The 19,356-nt window shown below is 48.9% G+C and overlaps 1 protein-coding gene across 1 annotated transcript; it reads right to left on the bottom strand.

Moving 5' to 3' along the window:
• Window positions 1-1,946: 1,946 nt before the first annotated feature.
• arhgap36 (Rho GTPase activating protein 36) lies at window positions 1,947-16,733 on the bottom strand (the record flags this gene model as incomplete). The annotated part of the gene is made up of 12 exons (XM_084487475.1): window positions 16,583-16,733; window positions 15,667-15,735; window positions 10,251-10,528; window positions 9,061-9,289; window positions 8,634-8,689; window positions 7,691-7,841; window positions 7,195-7,343; window positions 6,576-6,746; window positions 6,144-6,232; window positions 5,524-5,795; window positions 3,864-4,085; window positions 1,947-1,957 (listed from the first exon to the last, which is right to left on the bottom strand). Exons 1-12 carry the CDS (start codon window positions 16,716-16,718, stop codon window positions 1,947-1,949), a joined length of 1,833 nt encoding a protein of 610 aa, XP_084343601.1. The 5' UTR covers window positions 16,719-16,733.
• Between the last annotated feature and the right edge of the window lie 2,623 nt (window positions 16,734-19,356).

Here is a 19,356-nt window from a genome sequence, read left to right as displayed (position 1 = left end):
CCGTTGAACACACAAAACAACATGCCTGCCCGGGTAGGCCTAGTTCACCGGGTTCATTTCCACATGTTGGTGTTTACTACGGGGCACGGCGCAATCCCCTGGCTTGGTCCTTGGTCCCCTGGCTTCGTCACGTTTTGTTCTTTCGCTCACATTAGGGTTTTCCTAACTTCAGCGTAAACACCACCAAAGGCCCAAACAAAGTTTCGCAAGATCAACTCATAACTGAATCAATGTTTGCGTGCGCCCCAAGGCGGTTGTTTATTTAGTGTACTGACTAAGTCCTAAACGTAGTCTAGTACTGGTTGCTAAAAACGGCGAAATTAAAGTTTAGACGTGCGCCCAGTGCGCTCGAACATAGAAAACAGAGTTCAGCTCAGACAGTTTGAGCTTGCTCAGTTTGAGTTTCATTTTGACCCGGCAAATCATCATTATGATCATCACCCACCTTGGTAGCTGGAGCTTTAGTGTCATACAACCATTGATTTGTACCCACAATAAACTCATTAATATTTAACATTTTAGCTTGGTACCATATTTCATGTTTGTTTGCTTCATCAACAGGCAATAAACCCAATAAAGATGTATGCACCTGCTGTATTTTGTCACACAATTCATTGAACCTGTTAAATTCATTTTCAACCTCATTTACATGCTCTTTATCACCCATCAATTTAGCAATAGATTATTTTGCGCTCGACAGTTTACCAAATTTAGACTTTCCTTTTCTAAACTGCTTATTTTTTTCCAACAAAGCTTTGGGTGTTAATTTAACCACACGTTTTTCAGTTACAGATTTTACCCCTGCACCCACACCAAGTTCAGTCTCAAGGCCAAGTTGGCCTTTTTCCTCTTCGGCCATAATGACCACGCAGTTAATTCGTTTATTAATCGATAAGCCCGCAGAAATAGTTTGTGTTGCGCAACAACTCGTCTAAACGCGCAAAGTTATTTTTAGACGGTTCTGAGTAGCTACCAATGCATTGGGTTTACGCGAATGTGTGCACACAAATTACCATGGCCATTCATAATATCAGCGCTGATTACCACATACCCCAATCGAGCGTTGGCCGGCTTTGATGAATGGTGTCCCGTGTGATGATGCTGGTTTTCCAGTGGCCCTGTAGCAGACAATCAGCAATCGGCAACTCCAAACATTTGCCCTCCTCACATCCGTGGTTTCCAAACGAACACCGTTAAATCCAAAACAGGTCCGCGTCAATTTTCTCGCAGGTTTATTTTCTTCCTATAGCATACCGAGGCAATAACTTTAACTCATAATATATGGAACCAAAAAAAACAAAACCGAATTGCTCACCACCAAGGCACATAACATATAACATATAATATAGCCACACTGGCACAGTCGAAAACTGTTTGCTTCCCAAATTAGCAACACCTGTGTCTCAGTTTCGTCTAGGTTAAATGGCCTACCTGGCCTGACCCGAGGTCGGCTAAACCAGAAAACATACAGCCCCCTAGTGGCACAGGGCAAAATTACATGAAATAATACAAAATGAATATGGCTCCTACATTTAGAGTTCTGTTTCTGGATCACTGACGCGATGACACACACACACAGTTGTAACTTTTTATCATTAACATGTTTGGGGGGTACCATACATTTACCAGATAAACACACAAAAAAACGTGATGGTATGTTAGCGCATCTGCCATGTTAACGATTATCTTGTATACCACGTTTGTTTCTTTGGAGCGAATGAAAATATATTTTCTTCACACACGGAATCCATCCAGGAAAATATGTCACCTAGAAAAGTTGTTCAACTTATGCACATGCAGATTTACAAATGTAATCAATGGAAGACTCATTTAAATATGATACAGGATAACGGGACTGAGATAAAGTATTAAGTCTGCAGTGTGTGGTCCTGATGATGTTCTGCTCCCATCCGTTTCCATCCAGGACATTTCAATGCACATCACTTTCAATCTGGATCTAAAGAACCACAAGGATCAAAGGTGATTGGACTGTTACACGGGGCATGCAACACAAATTCATCAATTCATAATCTTCCCGTGTCACCATTCACTCCATTGCTCACTCTCTCACCACTTCATCCACGCATGTTCATCACTGACTCATCCGTCCCCACACCTGCCCAAATATTTGAGAGGCAAATAACTCTTGTGAAAAATTCATTGGAATTGTATTTCCCCTCAAAAAAATAATAATAATAAAAATCAATCAGAAATAGTAGGCCTTTAGGCACTCTTGGACAGAGCTCGCCACTGAACATAGTGGAAAATATTCACAGGGGTGGTAACTTGGTCAACAGGGCCACCTTGTGGTCAGATGGAAACTACACGTAAAGAGTTTTTAATAATACGGACCCATTGTGTAATACAGCAATATAAAATATATATATATATATTGGATAAATACAAAGTAATTATCCAAGATATAATTACAGGTTATTCGATTTCAGTTTCATAATCCAAAACTACCTTTTAATTACTGCATTTTGAAATATGTGTAAAGATGTTCCTTAACATTATAGGAAAAGAAAACGTATACACTATATACTATAACAAAAATATACATATGTATGAACATAAAATATACATATACTATGCTATATATTTAATCGTCAATAATCGATCAGTTCTTATTGAAACAATAGCGGTCACATGGGGTAATCTGCAGATTGTACGCATAAAGAGAACAGTCCTACTGTTCAACAAACCATAAGAAAATAGACAAACTGCATGCTGATCAACTGATTGGTTGTTTGTGTGTGTGTGTGTGTGTGTGTGTGTGTGTGTGTGTGTGTGTGTGTGTGTGACCTTTACAAAGACATATGATTCAAAGCTCATTGGATGTCCAAAACTAACCCGATAGGAAATCCTTTTTTAACGTGAAACGTTGCGTTTAATGTTTCCAATGTGACTGATTGTACACATATAGCGACAGAGGACCGATAACTGTTCCATTTGAGCCGTTCCATTTGAGCCGTTCCATTTGAACCGTTCCATTTGAACCGTTCCATTTGAGCCGTTCCATTTGAGCCGTTCCATTTGAACTGTTCCATTTGAGCTGTTCCATTTGAACTGTTTCATTTGAACTGTTCCATTTGAGCTGTTCCATTTGAACTGTTCCATTTGAACTGTTCCATTTGAACTGTTCCATTTTCAGGCAGCCAAAGTACCCTCACTGTTCTGTCATAAAAACAAGGATGACGATGGAACTAGGGACAACTGGGTGAACAAGCTGTTCTCCCTACTGTGTGTGTGTGTGTGTGTGTGTGTGTGTGTGTGTGTGTGTGTGTGTGTGTGTGTGTGTGTGTGTGTGTGTGTGTGTGTGTGTGTGTGTGTGTGTGCGCGCATGCATGTGTGTTTGTATTTACACTTTCGGAATTGCAAAGGCCAAACTGTTTCATTCACGCCACTCTCTGAAAAAATTATCTCGTGACCAGGAAGTGGTCGAAAATGTCATGACATCACATCCTGCTTTCCAACACACACGTCCTCGCCATGCAGGGGGAAAAAAAAAAACACAGCTGTTCACTCCCAGGAATCCAGTCACTCATCACCATCACTCTTCATCTCCATATTTCTAACATCATCTTCATCTTCATCCTCCTCCCCTTCCCATGATTCCACTTCCTCCTATTCTTCATCACATAGTGTGACCCTTATCCCTTCCATCCTCCATCCTCCTCCTCCTCCTCCTCCCCCTCACACCACCGTCTCGGAGCTCGATCCTTTCCCCGTGAAGAAGTCCCAGAAGTTGCTGACGGGGGAGGTCTTGTTCTCCTCCCCCGCAGGTGGGTTCCGACTCACCCACACGCTGCCTCCCCCTGCCTCACCCCCTCCTCCTCCTCCTCCTCCAACACCTCCTCCACCTCCACCTCCTCCTCCACCCAGGCTGAAGCCCATGGTGCACCTCCTCTCCTGGGCCTCCCGGTCCAACGACTCCTGGCCCTGGAGCCTGGGGGAGGAGGCGCAGAGGGAGGAGGTGGAGGCGGAGCTGGAGGCGGAGGAGTTGACCAGGCTGAGGAGGTTGTGGTGGGAGTGGAACTGCCTGATGTGGCGGATGGATTTACTGGACGTCCCCTCCGAGCTTCCTGGAGCGAGAGAGCGAGAGGGAGAGAAAGAGAGAGAGGGAGTGAGGGGGGGAGGGAGAGAGAGAGTTTAGATCGGAAACTGTGATTTGTGTGTTACTATATTTAGACCCATTAAGAGAGTTATGCAGTTTTAAAATGTCCAGACTAATTAACTAAAGGTCCTCTAAATTTGTGATTGCCTCATCTTGGTGGACGTGAGTCTCAACGTTCCAACCAATCACAATTAGTCGTCGCCACCGGCCAATCAAGATCCTGAATGATCTGATCACACATTGCGACGGGACTGGAATCCAAATGTGGAAACCGACCAATTATCCCGTCTCTTTCTCGCGCTACCACAGGCCTTAACACTATCTCACCATCTCACCATTTCACCGTTTTAATCCTTCAATCATCAGGCCCGTAGAGCAGGACACCGGCCAAAGGCGGAACGGGCTACGGTTTACTGCTCGTACGGGAGTCGGGTGTGCTCGTTTTGGTGTGAACGATCTTTATCAGGGTGTAGATGTTATGCAACAACTGCCAGAACATCTGGGTCGAGAACAACAACAACTGTTCTGTCTGGTTTAGTGGGTTGGCAGATAAGGTATGTTCTGGTGAGAAGTCTTAAACTTTAAATGACATACAGACTGGAGAGAACTGCATAAACCAAGAATGGAAACCCACCATCATAGCGAAGTTAAACCTTTAAAAGGTGGGAATTTATTATCTGTCTTCCCTCTTTCTACCCTCCTCCCCCCTCTCTCTCTCTATCTCCTCTCCCTCTTTTTCTCGTTGAAATAGGTTGGATTCGCTAGCCGTCTTTCTCTCCATGACCAGCAGGTGGTGCTGTTGCTTCATTTATCCCTCATCCACCGCTACGAAGCACACAGACACTGGGAAACAAACGCCACCAGACGTTTTCTAACCTTACGGCGAATGAGGGGGATTATTTCGGAGACAACCCAGGAAACATGTACTTAAAGCTTACGGAAGACAATATATCGAGGCCTGGCAGGAAATGCCTTTCCTTGATTACATGTATGTTAGGTAAGTCTGAGAGGTTTAAAAGCAGCAGTGGGAAACATCAACAAAAAAGAAAACAGGAAGCTCTCTGATTAGTTGCTTGTCTACAAAATTTGACTTTCTTTCTAGCTTTCCTGATTACAACATCAAGTCCGGGTAGAAATGAGTCATAACGCTCCAACGAAACACTACAACCACTTTGAAAACCTGAAGAATCCGGTCACATCCACAATACATCACAAAGGTTCTGGGTTAGATCCCTCATGTCGACAGGGATCATGTCTAACATGTAGGGCATCCTAGAGCAAGATGACCCCTAACCCCTTCCTGACCCCAAAACGACATGCCCCTGATTCAATGCGAGTGTCTCTAGATTAACGCTGTAATGGCGATACACAGTAAAATGGCGTGGTCAGGTCATGCGTGGGGGTACCATTTTGGTTCTCCTGCTTCTTCCTGTTCTGGTGCAGTTTGAGGACGTTGAGGAAGACCTCGCTGGTGAGGCTGATCTCCCCCCCGTGGCCGTCAGGGGGGAAGAGGGGGGAGGGGGGCTCCAGGGGGGACAGGCTCCCGCTGGACGCCCCCACCGAGTCCAGCGACGCCCCCGTGTCCCTCCGCCCGCCAATCTGCACACTGCTCACGCTGCTGCGACCGCTGCCGCCGCCGCCGCCGCCGCCGCCGCTCTCCGGGGTCACCTGACACCCGCTGGGGACGGGAGAGGACACGGACCAATCAGGACGCAGGACAATGAGACATAAGAGGACACCGATCAGCCATAACACAATGCAAGACATTTAGTACAGGCAATTACCATACAAGACATTTAAAACACAGCCAATTACAATACAGCCAATCACTACGCAACCAATCATAAACCAGCCAATCACAACACAGCCAATCATAACCCAGCCAATCACAACACAGCCAATCACAACACAACCAATCAAAACACAGACCCTTGTAATGCAGCCAATTACAATCCAGCCAATCACAACACAGCTTTTGAAAACAGCTTTTAAGTCCCTTGCATTGATCGGCTGGCGGGCTGGTTACCTGTGTTTCCTGCGTAGAAGGTAATCAATAACATCTGGATCGGTCTGGATCAGACTCATCAATACCTCCTGCTGCAGCTCAGCAGAAACCTGCAGATAGATATATATAAGATATTCAAACAAATAAACAAAGACTGAACGATTAACAAACAAACACATTTGACATACAAATCGCTGTACATTGTGTGCTGTCTATGTAGCGTTTATTTAAGTTAGCCAACATTAGTTAACGTTCGTTTGCATCAGCTTATGTTAGCATCATCATTAGCTTACATGAGCTAAAATCAGCTAACATTAGCCATCAGTAGCTAACGATAGCTAAGATTGACTAACATTAGCAAACTATCTAACGATCATTAACTTGCCATTATTTTCTAACATTTATTAAACACACACACACACACGCACACACACACACACACACGCGTCTCACAGTGAAGAGTCTCCTGTAGGTCTGTATGAGGACCAGCGTGACGTTGATGATGGCAGTGCTGTCCTCGATGCCCACGTCAGCCCCGCCCCCGCCGCCGCCCCACTCCCCCTGCAGCAGGTTGGGCCCGAAGATCACCGCCAGGTTAGGAGCCGTCATCTTGTTACCTGGGATCTGGACGGGAGGGAGGGGGCGAGAGGGAGCGAGAGAGAGAGAGAGAGAGAGAGAGAGAGAGAGAGAGAGAGAGAGAGAGAGAGAGAGAGAGAGAGAGAGAGAGAGAGAGAGAGAGAGAGGCAGACAGAGAGAGATTTGGTTTTAACATTTGCAGAAAATCACTCAACTCACTCACTAGAAATTTCAGCTATTCTGCTCTTTAGTAGAGTGAGATTGACAACCACCGAAGAGAGAGAGAGAGAGGGGAGAGCGAGAAACAGAAAGAGGGAGAGAGTGCTAGGGTGGAAAAAAGAAGGAGAGACAAATCAAGATAAAGAGAGAGGGAATCTAGAATGAAGAGTGAGAGCAATAAGTAACTAATTATATCCACACACACAAACAACATTCTCTCTCTCTCTCTCTCTCTCTCTCCCTCCCTCCCCCACACAAACACACACACACAGCCCACCTCCTGGTCCTGGGGTCCGGTGGTGTCCTGGGCGTAGCTCTGGACGATGTGGAGGAGTGTGAGGAGGCGCAGCAACGTGTCACAGTTGCACGCAGGGAGGACGAAGAGGAGGTGCTGCAGGTACTGGAGCTGGTCCGTACCCCGCAGGACTGGAGGATAGGAGAGAGGGGGAGGAGGAGGGAGGAGGAAGGAGAGAGGAGGGAGGAGCGGTGGAGAGGTGGCAGGAAGGAGAGACAGACAGAGGGGGAGAGAGAGGAGGAGAGAAGGAGAGAGGCAGGGAGTGGGGAGGAGGGGAGAAGAGGAGAGGGAGAGGGGGTGAGGAGAAAGGGAGAGGAGAGAAGTGAAGGCGTAGAGTAAGTTTAGATGCAACCACAAAAAAACATTTTTTTACCTGTAAGGAAAGCAGGGTGCAATGTGAGTGTGTGCGCGTGTGCATGTGCGTGTGTGTGCATGTGCGTGTGTGTGCATGTGCGTGTGTGTGTGTGTGCGCGCGTACGGTTGGCGTGGAGGAAGGCGGGGTACAGCTCGCGGGGCAGCAGGGGGTCGGGCATGTCTCTGATGAACTCCTTGAGGAGCGCGGCCACGTCGTGCACGCTGTGCTCCTCGTCCAGGTGCACGTCGGCCCCCGCGTCGAAGCACTCACGCAGCTGCACACGCACACACGCGCGCGCACACACGCACGCATGCACAACCACACAGTCAAACAGATATACACATACACACACACACACGCGCGCACGCACGCACGCGCGCACACACCACCACACACAGTCAAACAGATATACACACACACACACACACACACACAGGTAGGCACACGTGTGCGCACGCACACACACACAAAAACCAAAAACAAAAACATATCGTCATGTTAATATTTACATAATAAACCATGTCAAGGTGCCCAATGCAGAATGAAAGAAATGTAATGTCTGCAGCACTGCTTAAGCTCCCATATTAATTTAATAAAAAACTTTTTGTACAAGGTGCCCAATACACACACACAAACACACAGACCCAACACACGGGTGTACACAAATGCACACACACACACACACACACACTGGACTAACATGAAGTGCACGCTTGTTTATTGTGGACAAACATAAAGAGACACAGAGATGTAAACAACAACATCAACACACATCAACACCCGAATACCTGCATGACAGAAACATATACACAGCCCACAAATACACACTGCCATAAAGGATATACAAAAGTCAGACTGCCAGGTGATAAACAGGATACGACACCGTAACACTTTCTTCTGAAGCTCTGGCTTTGTGTCGTTAACGGCTTGAAAGGAGATAAAGAGAGAAAGAGTGTGCGTATGTGTGCACGTGCGCCTGCGTGTGTGTGTGTGTGTGTGTGTGTGTGTGTGTGTGTGTGTGTGTGTGTGTGTGTGTGTGTGCGTGCGTGCGTGTGTGTGTGCTCACCTGTCGTACTCTCTTTTTAGAGCTACCGACTCTGAATATCCCCACAGTCTGAAGACCTGAAGACGCCAGATCATATGACATCAAATTAAGTAATGAAATCATATAACAAATAACAAAGAAAAACTAGCTATCTAACCAACTACCTAACTAACTATGTAGCTAGCTAATGAACTAGTAGCTAGCTAACTAACTGGCAATGCTAATGAAAAAATAAATGAGCTAATAAACCAACTAGCTCATGATCAAACAATCAAACTAACTCGCTAACTAACTCAAAGAATAACTAACTAACTGAACACCTAAGTGCATGAATGAATTATTTCAGAATATGATAAAAAAAAAAAAAAGTCTCATCAACCAATCAACCACATCATCGACCAATCAACCAAACGACCCCCATTATCCAATTAACCAATTAGCCAATCACCGTGGTTCTCTATGTGGCAGCAGCAGCGCTCCAGCACGCGGGGCACCTGTCTGTAGATGGGGTTCAGGCTGAGCTTGGTCTGGGTCCCGCCCTCCGACGACCCCCCGCCCCCCCCGCCCCCCTGGGACTTCTTCAGCCCCAGCTCCGCCGGGTGGGACAGCTGCAGCGCCTCCAGCAGGCGGGACTGGCTCTCTACAAGGTCAGAGATGGAGTCCACCGAAAGGCCGCCCTGAGAGAGGGAGGGAGAGGGTGGAGGGGGAGAGAGGGAGGGAGGGAGGGAGGGAGGGAGGGTGTGGGAGGGGGCAGGAAAGAGAGAGAGGGAAGAGAGGAAGAAAAATACATTACATTTTTAAGTTTTGACTGCGCTGTGTTTTTCATTTACAACCTAAAATTATGGCTGTCTCAGTACAATTAAGCGCCACTCTTTAGCTCTCTTCAATTAAACAACTATTATCATTCCTATAAAGAACGGCAGAAATGACGTTAAGGTCGCTAAGGTCGTTTTGGGTTGTGGAGGAGAGAGGGAAAAATGAGTACGGCTGCCATGATGGCGTTTAATCAGGAGAGGGGAAGAGGAGGAGAAGGACTGAGAGAAAATGAGGGATGAGGAGAAGGGAGATGAACGGAGCCAAGAATGACGAGAAAAAACGAACTGTGAAATTAATTTGGACAGGAAATGAGGAGACAGAGAGAGGGGGTAGGAGGAATGGAAAGAGCAGTTGAAAAAAGAAATTGTACTTGTTCCAGATTTGCAGTATCCCTCTTTATCCGTTGTTTATTAAAAAACACAAAGGATAAACTAACAAACAAAATGTTTCCGCGGCCTATAGACCTTTTTCGGGAATCACCCGCTATAGTGCCATCCACACACCCCACGGCGCACGGTAAGAGCTGTTAATTTTGAGTTTAAAAAGCGGCAAATTCCTTGGCTCCCGTTGCGTGTGTACCCTCCAACACATTTTTCCCCCTTTTTATTGCGAGAATTTGGCAGTTGGCTTTTCTGGAAGCGTCTCTGAGAGAGACGGTTTTGGAACAGACGGCTTAACGCCACGCAGCTTGAAGAGCGACACAAACGGTTTGTACCGCTCTCAAAACACATTCACGTATTCCACATCTACGTATGCACTTAGTCCGTTCCTCCTGTGTTTCCACGTGTGTTTCCTACTCCCACCCCCCGGCGTCCTGCTCACCCTCCTCTGCACGCGCCCGGTGGCATCCCGCGACCGGGGCGACAGTGGCTTGCAGGTCAGGTCCCCTCCTCCGCCGCCGCCCAGCGGGGAGCAGAGGCCCCCGGGGCCGCCGCCCCCGTTGAAGAGCTGCTTCTTCTCGGCCCGGAAGCGGAGGACGGACGCCTCCAGGTCCAGGCAGTCCCGCCGGCTCTCCTTCAGGGCGTCCTGCCGCTGCTTGTGGGCGCGGTCGTTGGCGATCACCTGGGAGAGGGGGATGCCGAACGCCTTGGGGGCGGACTCTGGATGGGGGGGAGGGAGGGAGGAGAGGGTGGTGAGAGAGGAGGGGAGAGGGGAGGGAGAGGGGAGCAGGGATGAGGGGGGAGGGGAGAGGAGGGGAGAGGAGGGGGAGAGGGGAGGAGAGAGGAGGGAGAAGAAAAGAGGGAAGGAGAGAGGAGGGAGGAGAAAGAGGGGAAGAGAGAGAAGGGGTAAGGAATGAAGGGAGGAGAGCGGAGAAGAGGAGAGGAAGGAGACAGGCATGATAAGGCAGAGGGGTGGGGGAGAATGAGAGGGAGGAGGGAGGAGGCGGGAGGATAGGGGAGAAAGGTGGGACAGAGCCATGAGGAGAGAGTGGCATAGAAGGGAGAGGAGAAGCAGGGAGAGAGACGAACGACAAAGGCAGCATTGTGTCACTTGGCAGTAGCATATCAAAACAGGGTTGAGTAGCAGTTTTCCGATTTCAGATTCATTTCAGATTTCTTTCTAGGCACGGCTATGATCTCACTAAGCACCAAGCACCAACTGTCGTCCGAGTCGAGTCGGTCAACACATCCAACGCCATCCGCCGGCGTAATCGGCTTGACCCGCGGGTGGCTTCTTATCTAACGTAATCCGCGGTAATCCGGGGCGATCCCGTCTATGTTAAAACGCCGCGGCTATCCATACGCAGGATCCCTTAACGAGGACCAGAGGCTTTCGGCTGGGCCAGACAATGAGGATCCCCCCCCCCCCTCCCCTCCAACCCCCCACCGAGTGAGGGGGAGGGGATTGGGCGGGGGTTATGGAGACGATGGATGAAACGGAGGGAGCGGGTCGTAATCTGGTTAGAGCCAACCGGGAGCGATTAGCGACCGTGGGAAGCCACCGCGCCCGGATGCTAACGACGCTTACCATGCTAATTGACAAGGTGGATTAATCGTTGGCGCGGTTCATGTTCTGATGATGAGACGGGCGGCGACATCAGAACAAGCCACCTGACCTATATCAATTCATCCATTCATCCGTTCCTGAACTCCGGAAAAAAGATCTCTGTTGGTGCCATGGACACCGAAGCATTTGTGAGGGGAGATGATTTTGTTGTCTGCGTTTGTGAGGGTTTCCCAGGATGTCACACACATTGGAAGACACCATCTTGGTGCTTCTTCTTCATGACAACTGCTTGGTTATTCCAGAAGGTTTGGTCAAGAATGACCGGGACAGCGGCTTTGGGCTTTTGGAATGCTGCGTTGGGGACTTCAGGATCACATGACGGTGATCTTCAGTTCCAGGAGCACATTCCGAGCCAGCGAGACGGCCGCTCAGCGTGTGCCCCGGCCTGCCGTGCTGAGGCCGGGTCTCCCCGTCCTCCCGCTGAGTTGTTGTCCCGGGTCAGCTAGGGCGCTGTGTCACGCTGCGGCCAAACGTTAACTCTAAGCCGCTAAGCTGGGTGAGTGCAGGGCCAGCTTTAAAGACATGATCACCTCCACTCACTCCCCCGACCCTGGTGAACTTTGACCCCGCAGAATGTTGTCAGGTGGGGGGGTCGAACAGACCATTGTACTAAGATGGAAAGTCAGTGGTTTGGGTTGTTTGCCTCCCAAACCAAAACAGTACTGGGTTCGAGGCCCAGTGTCCTCAGCCTACCTGTAGCTATCTGAGAGCAAGATGACCCTTAACCCCTAACTGCTCCTTAATGACGTCATCTGAATTAAACACTGAGTCGCATTCGATAGTAGAGTCAAATAGGTGAGCTATTTAAGGTCAGTCCCAAGCGCATTATCCTTTTATTTTTCCCTCCAAACGTGGGAATTGGATGTTTTATACAGCATGGAAAAACCATGCAGCACTGATTAAAACAATGACACACACATACTTACACACGCACATGCACGCATGGGTGGCACGCACACATTCACAATTGGAAAGGAGAAAAAATGGCTCTGAGTCAAAGAGATAGAGGATTGAGTCCATTATAAATCTCTCTCTCTCTCTCTCTCTCTCTCTCTCTCTCTCTCTCTCCCTCTCCCTCTCCCTCTCCCTCTCTCCCTCTCTCTCTCTCTCTCTCTCTCTCTCTCTCTCTCTCTCTCTCTCTCTCCCTCTCTCTCTCTCCCTCTCCCTCCCTCTCTCCCCTCTCTATACCTGTCCACTACACAGGACTCTCACTCTCTCTCTTCAGGTTAAAAGTATTTTTACTCCAGTAGCGTAAGGAAGAGGGCGTTTTACTGTTGCCGCACTGCATTCCCAGACATTATCTTAATCTGTCTACGTACTTTCCTACCTGTAAGACAGAATACGAGTGCCTTGCCACTAGCACTGTGTGTATGTGAATATACGTGTGTAAAAGAAAACTACAGAATTCACACAAAGTCATGTGTGGTGACATTTCACCGGATCAAAACGTTGAATTGAGAAACATCGACTTCCCATTCAAAAAAATTGCATCAAGCCTCATTGTAACTCTGTATATCGTGGAAGCAGACGCGGTGTGTTTACACTCGTGTGTTCAGTGAGTGAACACTGAAGCCCACCCCGGCCCGTATCCACCTCATATCTCAGGCCTCCAAGAGGGTCAACATAACAACAGGGTCAAAGCAAACAACCAGCGGCTGGTCCTCCAGCAATGGGTCATGTGGAGCCTCTCACCCCCATTATCTCCTGACCTCCGGACCCACCATAAAACTTTACTCGCACCCTTTTGTCTCGACGCCGCCGCACACACAGCACACAGTGGGAGCGGGTCACCGTCGTCGGTATAGTCAAACACAGGAAGCAGCTGTGCCGTGCCGTTGTCGTGGCGACGGGCTCATTGTTTAAGGGGCTCGCTGAACCCCCTCTCCAGAGATCCTGGCGACTGGAACTCTCCGAACACTGCCAAAGTTTTAGTCAGCGTATATTTAGCGTCGCGTCCCCTGTGGCGTGTCCTCGAGACCGCTGTGTTGATGTAGCCGAGGAGGGACTTTCTTCCCATGGAGGAGAAAGTTCTGACTAGAGGTCAGGGAAATCATAAAGTCTGGAGTCCAGCACAATGGCGGCAGATATCTTTGAGTCAACACACAAACAACATTCCTATAATTATCCTCTGGGGTCATTAGAAGAATCACATGCTCTGCTCCGGTTGGGTTGGGTTAGGTTGGCGCATGCCAGTCGATTTTAGGAACTAGTAGCTAGCTAACAAAATGACAGGCTTGCTAACGCACAAACAAACAAATGAGCTCATTAAGTAAGGGATAATGTATTAATTAAGTAAGGGATAATGTATAGAACATGGCGAAGCAAGACACCTCTGCTTCGCGTCGGTGTCCTGTTCGCCCTGTCAGGGCTTATTTCCCAATAATGACCGGTGACGTTCTATACATTATCCCGCTTATTACGCAGCTACTTCCCAAAACGAAAGAATAACTTCACACAATGTGTCTTTTTACAATTTATTTGTTACCAGCATTCGTACTGTTACGTATCACTTAGCAACCGAGTACGCTGGGGTTGAGTTAGTTACCGGACTACATGCGGAGTGATACGAAAGATGTGAAAAAAATCCACTTTCCTTGACAGCGGTCATTATATGCTTAGCAACGGTCATTATTGAAAAATAATTCACCACCGGAAGTCGGGAAGGCCCCTGCAAGTGAACGGAGCGTTCCACAGCATTGAGAAGAGCCGTGTAATAACCTGAGATAATTAAAGCTGAACCCTGAACAAACTGACAAACAGAAGGCCGGAACCATCGCCAGTGGGACGATGGTTCCGGGATGGAACACGCAAACTACGAAAGAGGAGGGAACCCGTGATACCCTAATCCGCAGACCCGTGTGATTCGAACAGGATGCAGATGATACTTGTATAATCCCGGTAATCTGAGTTACAGTACAGAGAAACGACATGTACCATTTTGTAATTCCTCTGACCGTAATGTGCTACTCTGACAACGTTATGAAGCTAGCCGTGACGTTAGCCGCGACGCCGCCAGTCCCTGATGTTCTGAGTTTTCATTAGCAGGGTTAGCTTTAGTTTGCTTTAGCTAAGTCTCTCTGTCTAAGAGGCTGCAAGGGAGGATTTGCAAGATTCAGAAAGACATGGAATGTGTGTGTGTGTGTGTGTGTGTGGAGAGGTGTGGTGGTGTGTGTGCGTGTGTGTGTGTGTGTGTGTGTGTGTGTGTGAGAGAGTGTGAGTGTGTGTATGTGCGTGTATCTGCGTGCATTCAAAGCAATGTGATGGAGAGATAAATCGACAGAGAACGAGAGAGAGAGAGAGAGAGAGAGAGAGAGAGAGAGTGCCAGAAAGACAGTGCCTTGCCCTAAGTTAATCACCCATGAGAACAGAACATCTCTTGATACCTGGTAGAGTCAGCTTGGCAGATGACAGAGAGAGAGAGAGAGAGAGAGCGAGAGAGAGAGAGAGAGAGAGAGAGAGGACTGGAATGCATATGACGCATCTAAATCTCAATCCAAACCGATTTTTTAATGAATCACAATTACATTTGAACAGATTGCTGAACACCGATATGTGACCTCACAGTGTGTTCCACGCATGCAGCCAATGAGCACACGAAACACACGCTCCTCACTCCCCCCCCGGGCAAAATAAACAGAACGGAACCCCAGTCTGAACAACACCCCCCCCCCTGGGAGGAACCAGGGAACGCAGATTGAGAACCGCTGTTCAAACCACCAGAGGCTAAGCCAGGACCCCGACTCCCAAAGATATGCTGCGTGTTGCTCTTTGTAAACACGCTAATTCAAGTGTGTCATTGCGCGGTGGCTCGCCACCAGATGATGATGATGATGATAATGATGATAGCCTCTGTGTGTTTCACGGCCTCTGTACGTCAGCGGCGGTGGCCGACTGGACGGAGGAGAGGGGATTGCTGGCACTTGATGTGATTTACACAGTCCCGGGGGGGGGGACTTTCTGTGGGGAGTTCCTGCGAACCTCACAGTGAAAGCATGCGCACACTCACTTCTGAGGCTATTAAAAAGAGCTCTATCTGAGTCATTCCCGGATGTGTGTACGCATTTATGGACCTCCGCACACTCTTATACACACACAGGAAGATGCGTAAATCATGTAGACTGACAAGCACACAGGCAACCAGACAGACAGACATACAGGCAGCCAGACAGACATACAGGCAGCCAGGCAGACATACAGGCAGGCAGACGTACAGGCAGGCAGACAGACCCACCTCTGTCTTTCTTCTCCTTGGAGAAAGAGTCCAACTTCCTCCTTAGTGATTTCCTCCTCTTCCGTATCTCTGTAAGCAAACCAAATGCAGTTACACATGTGTGATGTATGTGATTATGTACACTGACACACACACACACACACACACACACATACACTTACACACACATGCAAACACACACAGGGCTTCTGAAATCACAGAGAAACATTAAGATCAACCCTGAGTACAATATATTGTGTGTGTGTGTGTGTGTGTGTGTGTGTGTGTGTGTGTGTGTGTGCGTGTGTGTGTGTGTTTCAGTTTTGTTTCTCTCCCTATTAGGGAGCAACTACCCAAGTCACCACAAAATCCCAGAGAGTGAGATAAAGGGTGAGAAAGTGGGGAGCAAGGGAGAGAAAGGGAAAAAGGGGGGAGAGAGGTTGAGGGAGGGAGAGGGGGAGAAATGGAGAGACTCTTCATGTTGTGAGCTTTGCCAATGTAAATAAAGGTTTCCCATGCCAACAATGCACTCTGGGTTTTATTCGGCTGAATTGAGAGATAAAGAGAGCGCTATATATACACACAGAGAAGTGTGTGTGTGTGTGTGTGTGTGTGTGTGAACGAGAAAGAGACACACACACAGCGACTTAACTCTCTAAATAAATAAATAAATCTTATCTCTTATTAATTCCCTTGTTCCTTTACCAGACCACAATCAGCAGATAACCCAAAGGTCAAAGGTTAACATTCTAGGGAGAGGGAGCCACGTCTGGGAGCGAATGCATGCTGGGAGAACGACACAGTTGAATTGATGAAGTTATATTCACACACACAAACACACACAGGCACGCACACACACACACACACACACACACACACACGCGTCTTTAGTAATAGAAGTATCCTACTTCTATACAGACACAGTGTGACCCCTGACCTCTGGGGATGGAGATCTTGAAGTCCAGGTCGCGCTCCTCCAGGAGGCAGTAGGCCACCTCCTGCAGCCGGGCCCGCTCCAGCTCAGACAGGCTCTGGATGGGGACGGGCTGCAGCCGCACGCTCTGCCCCAGCATGGCTGCCCACGTCTGGTCACCCTGCAGGGCACAGCGCACAGGAGAGGTGATGGGTCGGTGGATGGAGGAGGGATGGAGAGAGGGAGGGAGGGAGAGAGGGAGGGATGGAGAGAGGGAGGGAGTGGTGGGGAGGAGAGGGAGAGAGGGAGTGGTGGGGAGGAGAGGGAGAGAGGGAGTGGTGGGGGGGAGGGAGAGAGGGATGGGGAGAGTGGTGGGGAGGAGAGGGAGAGCAGGATGGGGGGAGAAGGAGAGAGATGGGAGGGATGGATTGAGGCAAGGACGGGGGAGAGGGAGGGGGAGAGGAGAAGAGAGGGAGGGGAGGAGATGAAGAGAGATGGGAGGGATGGAGGGAGGAAGGGGAGACAGGGAAGGAGGAGAGAGGGAGGGTTGAGCGTAAGGGTGGAGGGGGATAAATATGTGGATGGATGGATGGAAGAGAGGAGAGGAAAGGAGAGGAGAGGTGAGGAGAGGAGAGGAGGGTTGATGGATGAAAGGGACAAACTGAATTGACTGAAGAGCAAACATTGGACAGAAAGCAAGACAAATGCTATGACAGAAAGACAGACAGAGAACACCATGCAGACAGATCTTATCAACCAACCATCAAGTCCTTAAGTTAAGAATAACACCTAATTTCAACACGGTGACGTAACCCCAATTTACATAAACATCCTGTCTTCCATCACAACTCTCCCGCTCTCTCTCCCACCCTCTGTTCCTCTCTCTCCCTCTCGCCCTCTCTCTCCCACCCTCTGTTCCTCTCTCTCCCTCTCACCCTCTCTCTCCCTCTCTCTGTTCCTCTCTCTCCCTCTCTCTCCTCCCGCAATTGTTCCACTCTCATTCAATTGGAAGCTTTTGTTCTGCAGCCATTTCTGTCCTTTCCTTTTTCCTGATAATCGTTTCATGTTTATTTAGTGTTTTAAACAGGGTTTATTTTCCTATTTGATGAAATCGCGAGAAGGGACGCCAGTGTGTCTGCTTCTGTTTGTTCTACTCAGACGTCTATTATTCTACTCTAGAGCTCGATTGTGTCTGTGAACTCCGCAGCAGTGGCACCCGGAGGAAACGTACCAACACGTGTAGGCTTATTTATTTAAATGGGCCGCGGAGCGAAGCCGGCGACGCAAGAGATGTCCCAGGACAGCGCTGCTAAAGACAAACACGGCTGTGGAGCTGAGCAAACAAACTGGGACATGTGTCTTGTTAAATAGTTTAAGGGCATTGAAACAATTGCGCACCGTTCTGTTTTGTGTTTTGTTCATCCGAACGTCGTGTTTCACAGGACAGCGTCAGTTTTATCTCGCTTCGACGCGAGACAATGTTTCGTTTCAGGTCTGGTCAAATTGAGACACTGATCTTTAATCAGAGTGTTGCAATGTGTTCCCTCCTGTTGTCGGGTGTCGGTTTGACTGAGAGAGACGGAGAGACCGAAGGTTAACTCAAAACACACCAGGACCTCTACCCCCACCATCTCCTCTCATCTCCTCACTACTCTCCTTACCCCTATTAACCTCTCCTCCTCCCCCTCCTCACCTCTCCTCTCCTCCTTTACCCTCTCCTCCTCCCTCTTAACCTCTCCTCCTCCTCTCTCCTCTCCTCACCCCTCTTACCCTCTCCTTCCCCTCCTCACCTCTCCTCTCCTCTCTTAACCTCTCCTCCTCCCTCTCATCCTCTCCTCCTTCTCTCTCCTCTCCTCTCCTCGCCCCTCTTAACCTCTCCTCCTCCCTCATAACCTCTCCTCGTCCCCTCTGCTCACCCTCTCCTCCTCCTCTCCTCTCCTCGCCCCTCCTAACCTCTCCTCCTCCCTCCTAACCTCTCCTCCTCCCCTCTGCTCACCCTCTCCTCCCTCACACTCACACATTCCTATCCTGCTGTGTTCCAGAACTCCCACACCGGATTAGAACGCACGCCGGTGCTCTCCGGCGCCGTCACGTCGTCATGACAAACCGCTCAGAGCGACGTCACGTAGCTCGGGGCGCGGGGGGCGCAACCCGCTGTGATGTCACTGGGCCGACCGGGCTACGGCCACTGCATGGGTCCCGGGGCGTGGTGCATTGTGGGGGCTGTAAAAACTCCCTTTCAGAGGGCGGCTGTGATTAAGGGCTATAGAAGTGGAGCTGACGCGGTTCCACGCGGCCGCAGGTGGTCCACTCTGCGTAGGTTTTTCATTGCTGATGTTTTAGCGTTTTTTTTTCACCAACAAAAAGAAAATAGACGGGAGAGTGGAAAGAGAGCGCCGTCGAATACAACACCGCCCGTGCAACGGTGTCAGGGTCTGGACCTCGTCACAGACCGGGGTTTATGTATATTGTTTTAACAAATTGACGATGACAACATTCTACGATTGGCCTTTTTTTCTAGGTTTTCATTTGTTTTGATGTTTAGAAGGTTAACAATAAGCCGTTTGTTTGTTTGATTGAGAGAGAGTGAAAGAGAGAGAGAAAGAGAGAGAGAGAGAGAGAGAGAGAGAGAGAGATGAGAGAGAGAGAGAGAGAGAGAGAGAGAGAGAGAGAGCGCTTCTGCTACTTAAGTTGTAGGTATTCAGTATGAGGTAACTAGGGTCTCAGACACACACACACACACACACACACACAGAGTGTCTTGTGACAGCCAGGGGCCCAGATAAGGAGGTTAGGGG

This window comes from Micromesistius poutassou (genome assembly GCF_964030765.1).
Source record: "Micromesistius poutassou genome assembly, chromosome: 23".
Lineage (NCBI taxonomy): Eukaryota > Metazoa > Chordata > Actinopteri > Gadiformes > Gadidae > Micromesistius > Micromesistius poutassou.
This window is presented reverse-complemented; position numbering and strand designations above follow the sequence as displayed.